Source organism: Symphodus melops, assembly GCF_947650265.1.
Source record: "Symphodus melops genome assembly, chromosome: 5".
Classification (NCBI taxonomy): domain Eukaryota; kingdom Metazoa; phylum Chordata; class Actinopteri; order Labriformes; family Labridae; genus Symphodus; species Symphodus melops.
In genome coordinates, this window is record NC_136695.1 from 14,149,317 (window position 1) to 14,166,366 (window position 17,050).

Here is a 17,050-nt window from a genome sequence, read left to right on the forward strand (position 1 = left end):
AAGCTTTACACCCCTTCCTGTCTGCACATATAGACTTTTTGGACCGGGTGGCCCAACTTGTCTCTGACTTTTGTATCAATAGCATTTAATAGCTATTCTATATCCACTTAAAATGCACATTAAGATGTCAGAAAGATATACTATATAAGATATTACCTTCCGCTGTTTCAATTTTAAAATGAAGAAGCATGGTTTGACCAGGGTTTTCTGGCACAACTTCAACAACTATCAAGGTGCATGAAGTGTGAAAGGCTTGAAGAGGTTAAAAAGCTCCAGCAACATACAGACTATGAATATCACCTTTATTAACTAAAGTTTACTGAAGTTCACAAAGTTGATCGTTAAAATGTTTTTTTCATAAAAGAAAGTAGGACCGCTAAAGACAGGCAGGAAATGTAGGGTGGAGATGGTGAGGTAGACGTATACCAAAGAGGCCAAGGCCGAGAGTCAAACCAGTATTCTGCACCCTTTGTACAGTATAGAAAGTGTCGGCTTTACCAACTGCTAAACCAATGAATGGAATCCAAAAAACTTTCACTTACATAAAGAAAACATAAAAAAAATAGTACTGCACAAGAATCCCTATAATTATACTTCAGCAAATCATGTTACAATTTTAATTATTGAGCTACAGTATAAGCTAGTTTAGCTGGTTTAACTCACTTCAGTGTCAGTGTTGGAAAACAACACCATTATGGCTTCACACTTACCTCCCATTATGGACTCTTTAGTCATGCTGAACTCCAATATAAACAAGTAACACAGCCAGATCCTTTTCATTGACTGTTTCTTTTTATTAGAATAAGGAAGTACTAACCTTAAACATCTGGCTTTTGTAGTCCTTAGTGAGTATGTTTTCAGTATTTGAATGGTTTTTATGAGCATCTCATGTGTCGCTGCTGCCAGGTCAAGTGCAGGTCGTCTTTATTTCAAATCACTCTCGGCTGTTGGAGTCAATGAAAAAAGGCTCCAGTTAGGACAGAACAGAACATTCTGCTCTCTCCTGACCCTCTTTACTTCATCAACTGATCTAATATCAATACTTTCTTCCATTTTCTGCTGCACAATAGTAGATTGTTGTGGCTATCAGGATAAAATTGAATTTTTGAGCAGTGAGTAAAGTCCCGGATGAGAGACTTCTTTGGATAGCTTATTGATGCCGCAATTTGACATTTCTAGGAGGCAATGCCGTCATCTGTTCTAACTCTCCTCTTTTTTTGTTTTTCTGTCCGGCCGTAATAGTGCAACTAAAGAAGGGAAAGGTGGAGTCACACTTAATCTTCACACACATCAATCTGAAAATAACAAAAACACAACTGCACATTAAGGAAACTCAGTATTTTCTTTTCCCTTTGCAAAACCAGGCAACTGTAAAGATATTTTTTCACTGTTCAAAATGTGTCATCCAGGTAGAGCACCCTGGCCTCCCTCTCCCTCTTTCTAACTCTCAGCTACCTCTCTCGTTTTTTTTTTCATAAAACGAACAAACAGTCTGGAAATGTTTGACTTTTCTTGCCGGGAAAAACAACCTGCCAAAACATCGATGGTGCATGAGATCGTTGTCATGCATTCGTGCTTGCTCCACAAACAAAAACACATACAAGAAGACGTATTTGTAAGGAATCACACCCACACAAGTATTTGTATGCTCAGATATGTCCAGGCACATTCACTTGCACACACGCTGTAGCTGTTTACGCGCTACACACACACACACACACACACACACACAAACATCACACAGAGGCAGAAGTCAACAAAGAGTTGCGTATTGCCAGATGGTGCGTCTAATGTGTGTGATTACTGCTTTGGTGTTTTTTTGGTCTGTGATGTTGCTTCGCGTGTGTGTCTGCATATGTGTTTGTCTTTGTGTGTGGGCGATTAGTCCCTTGCGTTTATGAGTATTTTCTACATCTGCAGTGGTTGGATTCCTCCCCAAACCGCAGGCCAAAGACCTTGTTTACCACCAGCCGTGACTTTAAAAAAAAAACACCCTGTGAAAATTCGGTTTGATTCTAGCCTGTCGCAATCACTGCATATGTAAATACCCTTGAAATATCTGAAATAGCATGAGTATTTTTGAAAATTGAACATAATGTAAAAGTGGGGATTGTCTCTTGCAACCAATTTGGAGATCATAAGATACTAGGATGTCGTGTTGTATGTGATAGCGGCCTTTTAAAGGCATTTTCAAAAACGTCTCTCTTCTTAAGTCTCACGTCCCAATAGAGTTTGGTGTGAGGCTGTCAGGCGGGCGAGTTTCTCTTCTCTTCTCCACGCTGACAGAAGCAGTTGGCTGACAGAGACTCTCCTGATGGTGACAGCTAAATGATCTCTTCTTTATTAAACACCTCTTACTATCTCTCGATCGCTCCCTGACTACCAAGCTTCCTCCTCGCCTTTGGTGTCTCTTTTTATCTTTTGACTGACTGCTCTCCCTCTCCTCGTCTATTCCTCATTCCTCTGAGTCTCTCTTCCTCTCCTCCCTCCTTCCCCCACGTTTTTCACCCGCTCTGCTCGCGGACTCCCACACTGTATCTTCCACTTAGCATCTTTATAGTTTCTTTCTCCCTCCTTGTTGTCTCCTGTTTTTTTATTTTTTTATTTTTTTCTCTTGAAAGAAAGAGTGAATAAATGTCCATCTCTCACCTCTGGCCATCTGCCAGTCCGCTAGCAAGCTTGTCAGTCTGTCAATCTGTTTGATAGTCACACCGCCATCCAGTCAGTCATTGTGCAGCAGTGTTAAAACATTAATTAAAAAAGTCTCATCCATAGATCCAGGCAGGAATCCAGACTGATCTCAGCCATCCAAGATTTCTGTCTTGAGTGTTTCCCTCCCTCCTCCTCTCTGTCCTTATTTTCCCTTCTCAGCCTATTTCTCAGTTTTCTGTCTGTTTCTTGCAGCACTCTTTTCAGACTAGACTCATAAAAACATTATTTAGTTATTTCAGATAGCTTTAGAGTAGAAATGGGACAGAGATGGCAATAAGGTAAAAAAGACAGATAGATAGAGGCAGAGCTATCAAATGGACAAAGAGACGAAAGCAATGAAACAGACGAGGGAAAAGTTGGCAGAGTGAACAGGTAGAAAGAGGTATTAAGGTTGTCCTTCTATTTTATAGCTCCTATAAGAAGGATTGGGTGCTGCAGTCCGGTTATTGTCGTAATTTAAGGGACAGTATTATCTGAGTTCTGAGACCTCAGGGTGGGATTTCAGGCGTGTACCGACAGAATGGAGGGCTGTAAGTTTGACAGAAGTGTGAAGTGTCCTGTGAACACCCTGAGAAACGGTTCGGTAGTCAAACTTTGTTTCATTTAATTTACCATTTAAATAGTTCTCACATTATCATCATGATACATCTTTACTAAACTGCTTGGCATTCATGTGAACCTTAACAAAAAACAAAGTTCCTTGCTCAGTGGGGGCGACGTTCCTTGAATTTGTTCTTCTTACAAGAACAAATGGTCGACCTTTGAGCTGAGGGTAAATGCTATCTTAGAAACATTCTCACTGTGATAATCCTATCTTACTAATATGCAAGAATTATTATTTATATATTCGGAATCTTAGTTAAGCATTGTGGCATGCTAAAATTTGCTAATTAGCTTTTAACACAAATCAAAGCAGGTGCTAATGAAATTGTCTAAAGTTGTATGGTATTTGCTTATGCGACTAACCTGACTTCATTCCTGTTAATCATGCTAGATCATGAGTTGTGCATCTAGAATATTAAAAACATGGACGCTTGTTCAAAAGTGCAAAACAATCCATCGTCCAGTTGAGACTTTTCCATGGAGACATACAAAATGATGCAAGACCAGCCAGTAAATTCTAGTAATGCATCAAGTGTTAACTCCATTGTGATGATAGTTGTTTTATCATTATTTTTGCAGATATGGGAAGATTGTATCAACAAAGGCAATCCTGGATAAGAACACCAACCAATGTAAAGGTAAGCTGGAATCCATTTGAATTTCTACAGTGCGGTTCATGCAAAGTCACTGAAAACTTCTCGTGATGACATTTTGACGAGATATAAATCTAGAAAAACATCTGCTAATAGTTCAGGAAACTTGGCAATTTACAGGCAGACTAATCAGTGCATGCTGGGGAAGTGTTTAGGTTCTGTTTTTGGTATTTCCAATTTATCAGTGCCAACATATTTTAACAATGTGCCGACATGTCAGTCAACAAACATTGTGAATTAAGATAAAGCGATGTGATCTGCCATTGCACAAAAGTCCATTTGTTTTCCCTAGAACAGTTTGTTGCGTTTGCAGTAGGGGTCTGTGTTTTAACATTAACATCAGAAAATTGATGTGAGCTATATAAATTATAATGATCTGACATTCTCCAATCTATCCAAATGATGCTAGAGAAACTTCTTTTTTTTCGCCTTCTCTCCAAAGATGATTTGAGGATTACACCCTTATGACACTTGGCGTTGAGCAGCTTTTGAAAGCAACATGTTCACGTTGTTGTCATCAGTGAAATCAAAACAGAGAACACCATCTAATACACACAATGTGTTTCAAATCATCTCTGTGGTGAATGAGGCGCACTCAAGTGTCTTCTGATGAGGGTCTGCTTGATTGTTTGAGTGGTCGGAACAAAGCACTAATCAATATGATTGTAGTTGTCTGAAGAGGCACCCAAGAGCATGTGTTCAGAGTGATTGCTACTCATCTGCCGAGGCTGCACTCAAAGGTATGCTGACATGCTTCAGGACAATAGCAAACACACCCAGTAATCAGTCAATCAGAGTCAAATGTATGAATGCTGAACAATTCAGTCAGATTCATGACAATGCCTGAGAGCTTGACGCACATTTTAAAAGGCTTCATCTGCTTTGATCCAAATATCTTTAGCAAATGATGTCATTGTTAAGGAATACCAAACCCCAAGAGTCTCCAGTGAACACTTATTATCTTGGATCTTTTTATCTGAAGCAGTAGTTTTAAATACAAAGAACCATTATGAATGCATGACCTGTTTTTGAATTCTATAACAAGGCACACCTGAAGACACATCAAGATGTATGCTTTGATATTTTTTACAACATGGCCAAAGACAGGTCAGAAAATTCTATGAAGCCAATTATAACGATCAGTTTCTCTTTTCTTCAGGGTCCGAAATTAACTTTTTGACCCACCGGCTAAGGTGGCGGTATATGAAAAAATTCACATGCCAAACATTTTTTACTGGCCCGAAATAACAAAATGTGTTTTTATGTTAAAGCGTGCGTTTTGTGTGCATCTGCAGTGTTTTTTTACTCTGAAATGTACCAGTACTCGCAAACTGGAAATCTAGCCGCATTTGGCACTTGGCGAGTTTTAATTTCGGACCCTTCTTTTGTTTAACATGTTTTGAATGTATCTTATTATCTTATCTTATGTTACAGTTTTAAAAACAGCCTACACATTCAGTAGCCTCAAGTTGTTTTGTGTGCTCATTGAAAATGGACTTAACTTGTATAGCGCTTTTCTAGTCTGCTGGCTACTCAAAGCGCTTTTCCATCACGAGCCAAACCTACTCATTCATAACTATTTACACAGTGATAGCAGAGGCTGCTATGTTAAGTGTTTATCAGTATCAATAAGTCATCATTACACATTCATATGCCAGCAACAAAGCACTTTGGGCTAATGTGTCTTCTTGCCCAAGGATGGATCAGACATGTAGCTGCAAGAGCTAAATATTGAACCCCGACCTTTCGGTTAAGACATGAACGAGGCCACCATTGAACCACAGCTGCCCCAATTGTGACTTTATACTTTCTTTTTTTTCCAGTACGATTCTCAAATGGAATTTTTTTTTTTAATTCGAAATATATGTACTGAGTACTTTAAAGATATCCATAAGCGATCACCAATGACTTTATTTTCTTCATATATTGATGCCAAAGCATGAGTCAGCATTTGCCACTGTTCTAAAGAGAGCTCCTTTAATGCCTGTAAGCACCTCAATGAGACACACTGCTGCACTGGGTCACACAGATATCCCTTTATAAATGTGAATTGCTAGTGACTCTGGCTACTGCGGTTATTTCGCTCTTGTCCTACATAATTATCCTTTCATTAGTAGCCAGAAGGGAATGAGACATGCATTCATATAAAAGTAGTCCACAATAAATACACATTTATTCTAGTTGTGTCTAGACTCTAAGGGACTTGGACTTGATGGAAATGGACTTGTATTGCACTTTTGGAGGCATCGTAACACTCAAAGCTTTAAAGAGGACATATTATCCCCCTTTTCCACATTTTCAAACAGTCCTCTGTGCCCTAAATGAAACATCTGTGCCGTCTTTGGACAAAATATAACATGAATCAAGCACTAGCAGAGGAGTTTGACCTTGTAGAAACCAGCTATCTCAGAATGTTCCGTTTTGGTGTGTGTCTCTTTAAATGCAATGAGACCCCATTATTTCAATGTTTAAGGATTATGATTATGATTTATAATTGAGTTAAAATCCTTGTTTTGTTTTATATATATGTATATTAGTATTATTTATTTTTTGTGCAAGAGCGTCTGTGTTAAGAAAAAAATTTATTTGCCAGTGGATAGCAGGGCCATTCATTGCACCAAATTGCATTATAGTAAATACAGAATACATTCCAGGCAAGGCTTTTATGAATACTAAACCTCAGAGTGACGGTTTGAAAATGCAAACTGCATGCAGTCCAGCTTTAGATTTATGCTCATTATTTAATGCACAGAATGTAGCAACTGCAGCTGTTGCTGCATGAGCGTTTTTTCACAGGCTGCGTCTGTGTCAGCATTTTCACTGTGGGTGATGCAGACTTCATACACCTCTTAGCCAGTTGTTAACTCACAATGAAGGATTTTCATTATCAGTCGACCATTAAAATGCCTTACAACCGGATAAGTGTGGGTTTGATTGCAGAGGCAGTCAGCAGGGACAAGATAAGTGCTTGGCATGACTAAGACAGTACAAATTGGTAAAGAGAGTTCTCCTGGAGAGGGAGGGAGGGAGGGATGGATGGATGGATGGGAGGGAGGAGACAGCATCAAGGGGGTGTGGGAGGGTGGGTGTAAAAATAACCGAGGGCAGACAGAAAAAGGAAGGAGACCTTTTGAAAGTGATGATTTTGCAGACAGCCTCTTCTTTTCATGAAGATTTGTGCAGAGAGCAAAAGAGTGTGAGACATCGAGACAAAGAGACAGGTAGATAAATAAATCTGGCTTGTTGGAGTCTGTTGGGAGAGTGTTCGATAAGTTTGTTTATTGATGTTGTCATGTCTCAGTTTTTGAACCCAAGTTCTGTGATGGTTCTTGGTGCTGTTTTAGAATCTCAATAAAATAAATCTTGAACACTTTTATTTTCTTTTTTTAATGTATTTCTATCTGGGGCATTAAAGCTTTAAATACTATGTAATGACGTTATGTCACTGTGAAAAAAAACAACGTACCTTTTGCTTTAATCTCTGTCATAAAATCATTTTCTTTGTGGAGTCCTCATCTCTGCAGTGGGCTCAATGTTAAACACACTGACAGTTTTCTTGTTAGCAGCGAGGGAGCTCCGGGGGAGGGAGAGGGCACAGAGCACAGGATGGAGGAAGGAAGGGAGAGGAAACCACTTTAGACTGTAAAGGATTTCCATTTCCCAAAGACAAACGCCCTCCCTCTTGCCTACTCCACGTCTCCTGGCTTTTTATCCACCACCCGCTCTCTTCGGTCGCTCATCTTGTTGTTACTCTCTCTCTCTCTCTCTCTGCCTGCCAATCTTCCTCTCTCCCCCTGACTCTCCCCCCTTCGCTGTGTCTCTCTGCTTTACCTCCTCTACTCTGTTAGCCAATTCTGATGGCCCAAGGCCAGGAACTCTGGGAGCTCAGGAGATTAGATGGGAGCTAGGGATGTGTGTGTGTGTCTCTGTGTGCTCATGTTTATCTGTGCTTCCATCTGTGTCCATGAGCCCGATATGAGTGAGTATTCACGTGTGTGTGTGGACTTTGTAATAAATGTTTTTTTTTTCCATTTGCGAGTGGAATATTTGTCAGGCCTGACTGAGCAAGATTACATTTCAACAGTGTGTCATCATAACGCTGAAGATGAGAGGGACAGAGCACAAATAAGAGGGATTATATCATTCAAAGATAGTATTTTCACTCTTCTGTTCCCTGGAAATATCCATATCCATGTGTGGATAAGAGCTATCACTTACTCACATGAGATTCATTGTGGACATTAAGGGTGTCACGTTACGCAGAAGTCACGTTTCAGTTCGTACCTGGGTTTTGGGGTCATAGTTCATCACAATGGGAACAAAGCAACAATGCAATTTTTTTGCTCCACTAATTTATTTAGAACACAGATAGTATACCATCATGATGCAGATACAGGTCCCTGTTGTGCAGGAGGGCGCGATACGGCAAAAGCCTGGTGCCCTCAGTCATCTCAGCCCTCAATAAAATGCATGACACAGATCCACCTCAGTTTCATTCCCTGGTCCCCTCGTAACCATATGCACTGTATGTCCTGTTGTCCCCCATGTATGTTTCTCTGTCACTCCCTGTCGGCGCGCAGCCCTTAAACTGTACTGTTTTTTGGTGAAAAAGAATTTCCCCTCTGGGACAATAAAGTCTAAAGTCAAAGTTAAAGTCAAAGTCAAAGTTATACAGATTACAGTTGTTACCGTTTTTTTCCATCCATTGTTGTGGAGAACTACCTTAAGAGCTACTGTGTATTCTTCTTTTGTTCTGTTGCGACTGCTTCTTCTTCTACTTCTTTTTCTGCATTCGTTGTTTTATAGTTGTCTGCAATCAGTTAGAAGCATTACCGCCTCCTGGACTGGCATGTGGATACAGCCATGTGTGACTGCCTTTTTTCTCCACTAAGACCTATTTGTGATACGACTGAACTATCCAAACTGTGACGTCTGTATAGGGCCAGTTCTGCACAAATACAAACACCCTGAGTAGATTTTAATCAGTTGTATTACATTTTTGATGTATTTTTGCATTTTATTCTAATATATGGCTGTTCAGTTGTTTTCAGTCTTGAGGGAGAGCTGCGAGGACAGGAAAAGATGTCCAAACTCATTTCCTTTTAAGTTCACACCTCTGTATTTTTACATTTCTAAACGTGCTTTCTTCCCTACCAATTGAGTTGACATCACTTAAGATGATGTATCAGCGAGCGCTCTCTGGAGCCATAGATTAATTTATAGCCTAAAACTTTTTCTTTTTTTTTTCTTTTTTTTTAAAATCATATATCCATGTAGGAACAAACTTACTTTGGTTAAATAAACCACAGCTTCAGCGATAGCATTGCCACAGTGATAGCACAGTCTAATGTTGAACAAACACTTATTAGTGCTTTTCCACACTTCATAAAAAAATGTGAAGTGAGTGTTTGTGTTTGTTGCATCCTACTTTGGCTAAATGATGGCTTTCTCATTAGCAGCAGTATAAATATTTGTTTGTGTTGAACATATCTTGCTGTGAAAGCAGCTTGCTGCCTTTGAACAATAAAAACATCTACTGCTTATCAGCAAAACCGAGTGAGGCTCCAAATCCTGGAAAATACAAACAGACAAGAACAGATGTTGGGAAAGAAGAGTGTGTGAGCGAGCGAGAGAGTAATGGAGAAGAAAGAGAGAGAGTGAGAGAGAGATGTGTTCTCTCTCTTTCCATGTTTACAATGTTTAATTGCGATGAGTGTGGCTTTTGAAATGTGGATCATTGAATTGTGTTAACAAGCAGCGCGTTGAAAACTACAGCTGCAACCTCGAAGCAGCTGTGCTGTGAGAACATTTACTTTTCTCTTTCTTTTTGCATGTGTTAAATTCTTTTGTCCATTTTTCTCTCATGTTAACATGCAATTCTCATTTTTGTTCACATTTACCACACGGTTGTGTCTGTCACTCACAGAATAGACAAACTGTTTCTCTCGCTCTCTGTGACCCAAGTAAGAGGGCCTGTTTATTGATGTGTGTGTGTGTGTGTGTGTGTGTGTGTGTGTGTGTGTGTGTGTGTGTTTAGACCTTTTGCCTAACAGGATTTTCTGTATGGTCGACCAACATCAAGAAAACGTCAGCAACTTGACACATGAACACAAAGAGATGCACAAAATGATGTGGACCTTTTAACAATAAAATCGATTGATGTCCATTCTCTTAGCAGTTTTATTTCTTTAAACAAGCCTCTCTATCACTTTAATAGCTACATTAAATGCAGACAATTTTTTCTGGATGTCACTCGTGCGGAGGCAGAGACATATAATATTGACCCCTATAGAAGCTGTACTGACAGATTTAGTGTGGCATAAGGACAACTCTTGATCAAATGCAATGCAGAGGGAAATTACACATCAGACAATCCAACTGCAGCACATTTAACATGTGGACAAGTCTGTCAGTATTGAGCCACATTTGGTTTAGAATACATGTTAAAGACATTAAAGCACTGCAACACGGCAGCCATCACAAGGCAAAGACATGATTTCATTCAAAGAGCCAAACCGCACGCAAACTTGTTTAGTCATTTAAGAACGTTTGGATCATAAACACAACGACAAGAGTTACTGTTATGACACCAGTTCTGTTGATGTTCTGTGCTAAAACACATTTAATGGAGGAAATAGCAGCTATAAGATACGTGCCCTGACTACATTTTGACACATTTAGAGGATTAATGCAGTGTTGGAAACAAAACACGGGCTGGTTAAGCTTGATAAAATTGAGAACAGTACGATGTGATGTTATTTTCCTGTCTTGTTTTTATACTTTTATTCTCATGATAAATGCCCTTCTCATCATCCTCTTGTTCTTTGTGCTTGTGTATGCACAGGCTATGGCTTTGTGGACTTTGACAGCCCTGCAGCAGCACAGAAGGCTGTGGCCTCTCTCAAAGCCAGTGGAGTCCAGGCACAGATGGCAAAGGTAAGCCTCACCCCGACCCTTCACTCTCTGCTCTGCTTTTCTTGTTGTTATTGATGTGTTCTTGTGGTGTTAAGTGGCGTCAGGAGTCCTGGAAAAAGAAGGGTGTTCAACTGAAATAGAATACATTTTCGATAAAAATCACCTCCACCATCACACACACCTGATAATAAACCCAGGGTGTTTGGATTTACGAGCATATTCACAAATAGGATCAGTGTTCGCGTCCTATGACCTATTGCAAAAATAAACACGTCTACTTGCTGCAAACAGTCTTTTACATCTGGATACAAGTAGTTAGGCTAAAAGCAAGAAAGTTGCCATGATAGATATACATACCATACAATGCAAACATTGTAGGTTTATGATATAATTTCCCCTTCGGCCTTGAATAATCTTAGATTATAAATGATGGCTTTGTAAGCAGGGGGATGGGTTTTAGTTGAGGGAAAATTCTGGTTTTCTGTTTTCATTTTGTTTGCAGTCCGAGTAGTATAGACCAATTACATATCAGCAGGTTTAAACCTAGGTTTGATAACTTTCAAAAACTAGCATGATTTTGGAAGTAGCATACACTCTGTGTGCCGTCTTCACCCACTCTTACCCCTCTGTGCTCCCTCAAAAGCCACGCCCCTCACTTACATGCACTAGCGCCATTGGTCCAGAAGTGGATTTCAGCTCATGCTTTGAGGGGGGTCTACTATGGGTCGACGTTTTTATGAGTTTACAACTCCACAGATGACGGATTTTCTTCCTTTCTTTTTCAGAGCACATGAATTATTCATTTCTGTCAGGACCTAAAGACAATTTCAACCAAAATTTAAAAAAGTGTATCTGGAGGTACCTACGCTGCCTTTAAGTGTAGGAAAAATAGTCAATTAAGAGAGCAAAAGCAGGCAGGAAGTGTCCGATCAGCAGTAATCTAAAGATTTCTTTCTTCCTATGAACAGATATCAGCTAACAATTGACACTACATTAAACCTTCAAGTTCAAAGAAAAAATCAGCTTGATGCTGTGTTGTGAAAGCCAATCAGTGTACATATTTTCAGACTTCCTGAACACTGATCTGACCATTCAATTCAATGCCCTGGAAGTTACATACACACCCCATATTTAAATGTCATTCATGACAGCAGAAATAAACGTGTTTACAGACTGGTACACTCAACAGTGTTTGTCTGAATACTTCATATCTTTATTATAACAACTTGTACACATTTTTTTTTATGATTTTTTGAGTGGTAAATGTTCTGTAATGATCAGAGGTAAGGCTCATACTGTAAATTGCCTGTTACTAGATTGAGAAAGCATTTTCAAGATGGCTTCAAAATTCCCCATCAGTAACCAACGGGTGATGTCAGACTTGGTAAGACTTGGTCCATGTTTTATATCGTCTTAAATCGTTTTAATAATAATAATGATAATACATTTTATTTAATGGTGCCTTTCAAGCCACCCATGGTCGCCTTACGGAGGATAAAAACAACACAGAAGGTAAAAAAGAGCTTGTTGATTTCAGCAAACGTAAGACCCACTTTGCCACTGTCATTTATTTGTGAAACCATAGTGGCAAAGTCAAACTGAAAAGAAAAAATATATCCATCCAGTATCGGTATAACTGGTTGCCTGGTGCTTCCTTAGATTTTTTTATTGATCCAACAAGCTCAGATTGACAGCTGATTGGTCAGTTGGTGGTTGATCCAAGACATCTAAGCCACCATAAAGAATCCCTCCATAATTATACCACGAGCATCAGAGTAGCTCTAAAGCAGTCCTTTGTTAAACTTTGACTCACCTTCATAAACTCAAATCCGGCTTTACAGAACAGGCCTCAAGCACACCATCGCTGGAAGAAAACAAAAGCTGATTGTGTTGATGGTGATGAAGAAGGATCTGATGGTGGTTTATTTTATTTGTGGAAACAACCAAAATAGCAACAGTGGTGAAGTGATGCTGATAATCGTCTATGTCAGTAATAGTGTTGCATTGATCCATGGAAGACCGATAGGTTGAGCTTTGAGTAAGTCAATGATTAGATTATGGCTTGAGTCTGTATAGAGTTATTGATAAACGACTATGGTCATGATGGAATTATTGATGAAATCACAGAATAGATGGGAGAAGGATGGAGCAGATGGCACAGATGGCTGAGGTTTCATCCTATATTCTTCATTTTTTTAGGGTTTCTCTTTCACTTATCCTTTGTGTTTCTGCTGTTTTCTTTCCTACTAAAAGGTCCATGTTCATTCATGTTTATGCGTGTTTTTGTGTAACTGGCAACAGTACTGTGCTAAAACATGTGGGCCTAACCAGCACAATCACATTATCCTTCAATGTGTGTGAAGGAAAGACACTGAGTAGCCTGCCTTCCCTTCACATTCATTAAAGCTGTATCGCTGCATACTTCCCTTTTCATAAAGGAAAGAAGAGTGCAATTAAAATGGGCCTAGTCTTCAGGCAACAGGAGCATCCCATTGAATTAAACAGCAGCAAGCCTCTGAGCTACCTTTGCCTCACTCTTCTATTAAACCTCTTTTCATTAGACTTCCATCTCTTAGTTTGTTCCCCGACTGCTGGGGGGGTATTTTGAGGAGCACTGTTGATGTGTTTAGCTGTTATTAAAGAGAGGAGAACCCTTGACTCCTCTGAGATTGAGTTTTCCGGAGGGATGGAGCAGAGGGCAAAGCATCAATTCCAAATGAAATTACACACACTTCTTACTGTTTCATGAGCTAATTATGCGCAGAGCTGCAGACGACCCAGCTAACTTTCCCGTTTCAGGGTGCAACAAGGATGTCAGCCTCGGAAAAAAAAAAAATCTGAATGTTGGATTTCAACATTTTGTAAGACGAGCAGCTTAATTGCAGTTTGACGAAATCTTGGTTTAACACACTCAGTACCAATTAGACTGAGATGGAGACACATTTCATTCCTATTATTTTCCCTCATCCTTACCAGAGTAAGCTGAGGTTTGTAGGTTAGCTGAGACAGAAATTGTTCTACATAGTTTCAGTCTGAGAGATAGTTAAAAGCTTTCCATCAAAGACAGCAGCGAGGAAGAAAAAAAGCGAAGATTAGGGGAAAAGAGATAAGACATTAAACAAAAAAAAATGCTAAAATTGATTGCTTTTGGGTTGAACAGGGATTTTTGGTGGTCTGACATTGGACATGTTGGACTAAAACGCTGTGTGATAATGTGTGAAATGAGATCTTATAGTTCAGAAACTATTTAGAGTTTTGCTATATTGAGCAACATTGCACTATACTTGGGAAATGCTGATAAGTTAAAGCTCTGTGAAGATCTTTGATTTTGTGTTGAAGTGTCGTCTGATCTCATCCTGTAGATGTACAAAAAATATTTCATTACAAAACAAATATTATCCTGCAGTCTTTTAAACAGTCAAACATGCTGTCCTCTGTTACATTTAGGCATGGAATATCTTTTTAAAGACTCCGTGGATGTTATTGAGTCGAGATTATCCGAATTGTAGTTTTTGCAGGACATTCTTGATCCCTATGGTGCAGATCGAACTGGGGTTTGGAACTGTGAAGTGATTGCCCCTTTTTGCTTCCTTCCAAATTTGAGTGAAAACTATGACAACCTCCTTTATGAGAGTAAGTGAATTACTCTGAGAAGCTTTTTTTTTTTTTTTTGTCTAAAGCCTTGGGCAGCATTTTAAGGATTAAAGAATTCTTTTCATCTTTAGCTCTGCTGCACCAGATGTGTTTCGGATGTTTCATGATAAAGCAGCTGACAACAGAAAGGTTGAAAAGTTTCCTCAGAAAGACGAGAGGGGTGGGAAAAATAGCATTCCTGATGTAAAGTGTGTTTGATGCAGCGCAGTTTCAGTCCACTGCCAAATCTCCTGGGCTGCATTAAACCTGCAGGTTTTTTGTTTTTGATGAGACGTTGATGTACCTGTACAGCAGCTCTTTCCTCCATTTACTTGCACTTTTAAATGGACCATGGGGATAGGAGTGTCTCCAGGGGCTTCAGTGTTTCTAGCAAGTTTACATGACAACTCAGTAACATCCATTTTAGAGACAGTGGTAAGGAGCAAAAACACTGAAGAAGAATTTGATGCCATATATCTGACTGAATATGCTGCAAACATCAAAGTTAACCACAGAAAAAAAAAGAAAAGAAAACATAGGCACTGTTATGTTGTGTTTCACATGACCAGAGGGGAAATCAGCCACCTTATAAACCTAACTGAGGGCATAATGTTTTGAATTTTCCTCAAATCCCAAAGGCAGCTGACTATGAAGCATTTGTTTCTATTATAAGATGTGGAGATGAAAATTCAACGATCAACTTAATAACAAGGATGAAAACAACTTCATGACATTACACATGAATTAATAAGAGCTCAGTTGAAGCGCGGTTTGACTGTTTTTGGGTTTGTAATTACATCCACTGTGAGAAACAATTTATCCACTTAAGTGTAGCGCTAACACTGACATCATCTTTGTGGTAGGTGCTTGTTTTGGTTGAGAAATAAATGAGACCAGAAGAAAATAGAGCAAGATGTGAAGAGAGGCAATAGTGTGTGTGTGTGCGCGCGTGTGTGTGTGTGCGTGTGTGTGTGTGTGTGTGTGTGTGTGTGTGTGTGTGTGTGTGTGTGTGTGTGTGTGTGTGTGTGTGTGTGTGTGTGTGTGTGTGTGTGTGTGTGTGTGTGTGTGTGTGTGTGTGTGTGTGTGTGTGTGTGTGTGTGAGAGTACTCACTTCCTTCTTGGTAATTACTCTTGACCTGAAATATGATTACTGCTACAGCCCCTCTCTCTCTCTCTCTCTCTCTCTCTCTCTCTCTCTCTCTCTCTCTCTCGCTCTCTCGCTCGCTCGCTCTCTTAGATTTTGGGCACTGAAGCAGGCGTCCAATTTACTAAGCTACCCTCCTCTTTGTACTGGTCGCGAGTTTTATTCCCATGTCATCCTTAAACTCACACATCTCTTTTACAGGGATATTTTATTCTAATGTATGAAAGTTTATGTTCAGATCCTTCGTAGTTTTTCTTTTTAGTGTGTCCACTTAGCACTGTTAAGCAATACCTGTTGTGGTTGTAATTACGTCTTGAACTGGGTTGTAATCTTGTAAATACAAAAGATTACCCCCCCCCCCAGGTAAAAAGCATTTGGCAAATATTTGCATATATACAAGGTGTCACTTTTACTTTGCAAACACTAAACTCCTTTACTCTGTTTTGCATATGAACGTGTGTGTGTGTGTGTGTGTGTGTGTGTGTGTGTGTGTGTGTGTGTGTGTGTGTGTGTGTGTGTGTGTGTGTGTGTGTGTGTGTGTGTGTGTGTGTGTGTGTGTGTGTGTGTGTGTGTGTGTGTGTGTGTGTGTGTTCGCGCAATAACAGTTACAGAGCACCAAGGTCACAATGCTAATTAGAGAGATGCAACCACCGGCAGTGACACTTCACACCTCCCTCTTTCTCTCTTTCATTCTTCTTCTCTCCTCCACTTCGTCCTTGACATCTCCTCCCTTTCCTACCTTCTTTTCTCTGTCCCTTTTTTTCCCTCCCACTCATCCCCTTTTTTTAGCCTAGTTTATACTCTTTATTTGACCCCTACCAACCTCCTCATCCTCTCATCCTCACATCTCTCTTTTTTTCAAGCCCATTCTCTCTCCTCTCTGTAGGTGCCAAGGTGTGTGTGTGTGTGTGTGTGTGTGTGTGTGTGTGTGTGTGTGTGTGTGTGTGTGTGTGTGTGTTTGTCTGTCTGCAGCAGGTGCTGCAATGCCTCCTCCAGAGTCATTAGTTACAGGGTTGAGTGAGGACAGAGACTGAAGGATAGAGAGAGAGAGGGAGAGACAGGGGAAGAGACGAGGGAGGCCTGTGTGGGTTGAAAGAGGGAAGGCTTGGTGTGATGAAAAAGAGGATGAGGACAAACACACAAAGGTAAAGTGCACTTTGTTGCATGACTGCCATTTATCAGCCCTGATTAAACCCCTGGGTTAGTCACGTTGGTCTTTTCTTTCTTTCTTCCTTTCATCCTTCCTTCCTTCGTTCCTTTCTTCCTTCCTTCCTTCTCTGGCATGTGTGTCTGATAAAAGTGTGTGTAGGTTAGTATGTGTGATTGCTTATAAAGATGTTTTCCGTGTCTGCGTGCGTGTGTGTGTGTGTGTGTGTTAGTGATGGTAAGA

The 17,050-nt window shown here is 39.9% G+C and overlaps 1 protein-coding gene across 1 annotated transcript in view; it reads left to right on the forward strand.

Moving 5' to 3' along the window:
• The window catches only part of LOC306824106 (RNA-binding motif, single-stranded-interacting protein 3-like), a 120,487-nt gene that overhangs the window by 43,127 nt on the left and 60,310 nt on the right, over positions 1-17,050 (forward strand). Inside the window, exons 3-4 of the mRNA XM_079344087.1 lie at positions 3,895-3,953; positions 10,813-10,904. Coding sequence (XP_079200213.1) covers positions 3,895-3,953; positions 10,813-10,904 — 151 coding nt within the window. The remainder of the gene's footprint in view (positions 1-3,894; positions 3,954-10,812; positions 10,905-17,050) is intronic.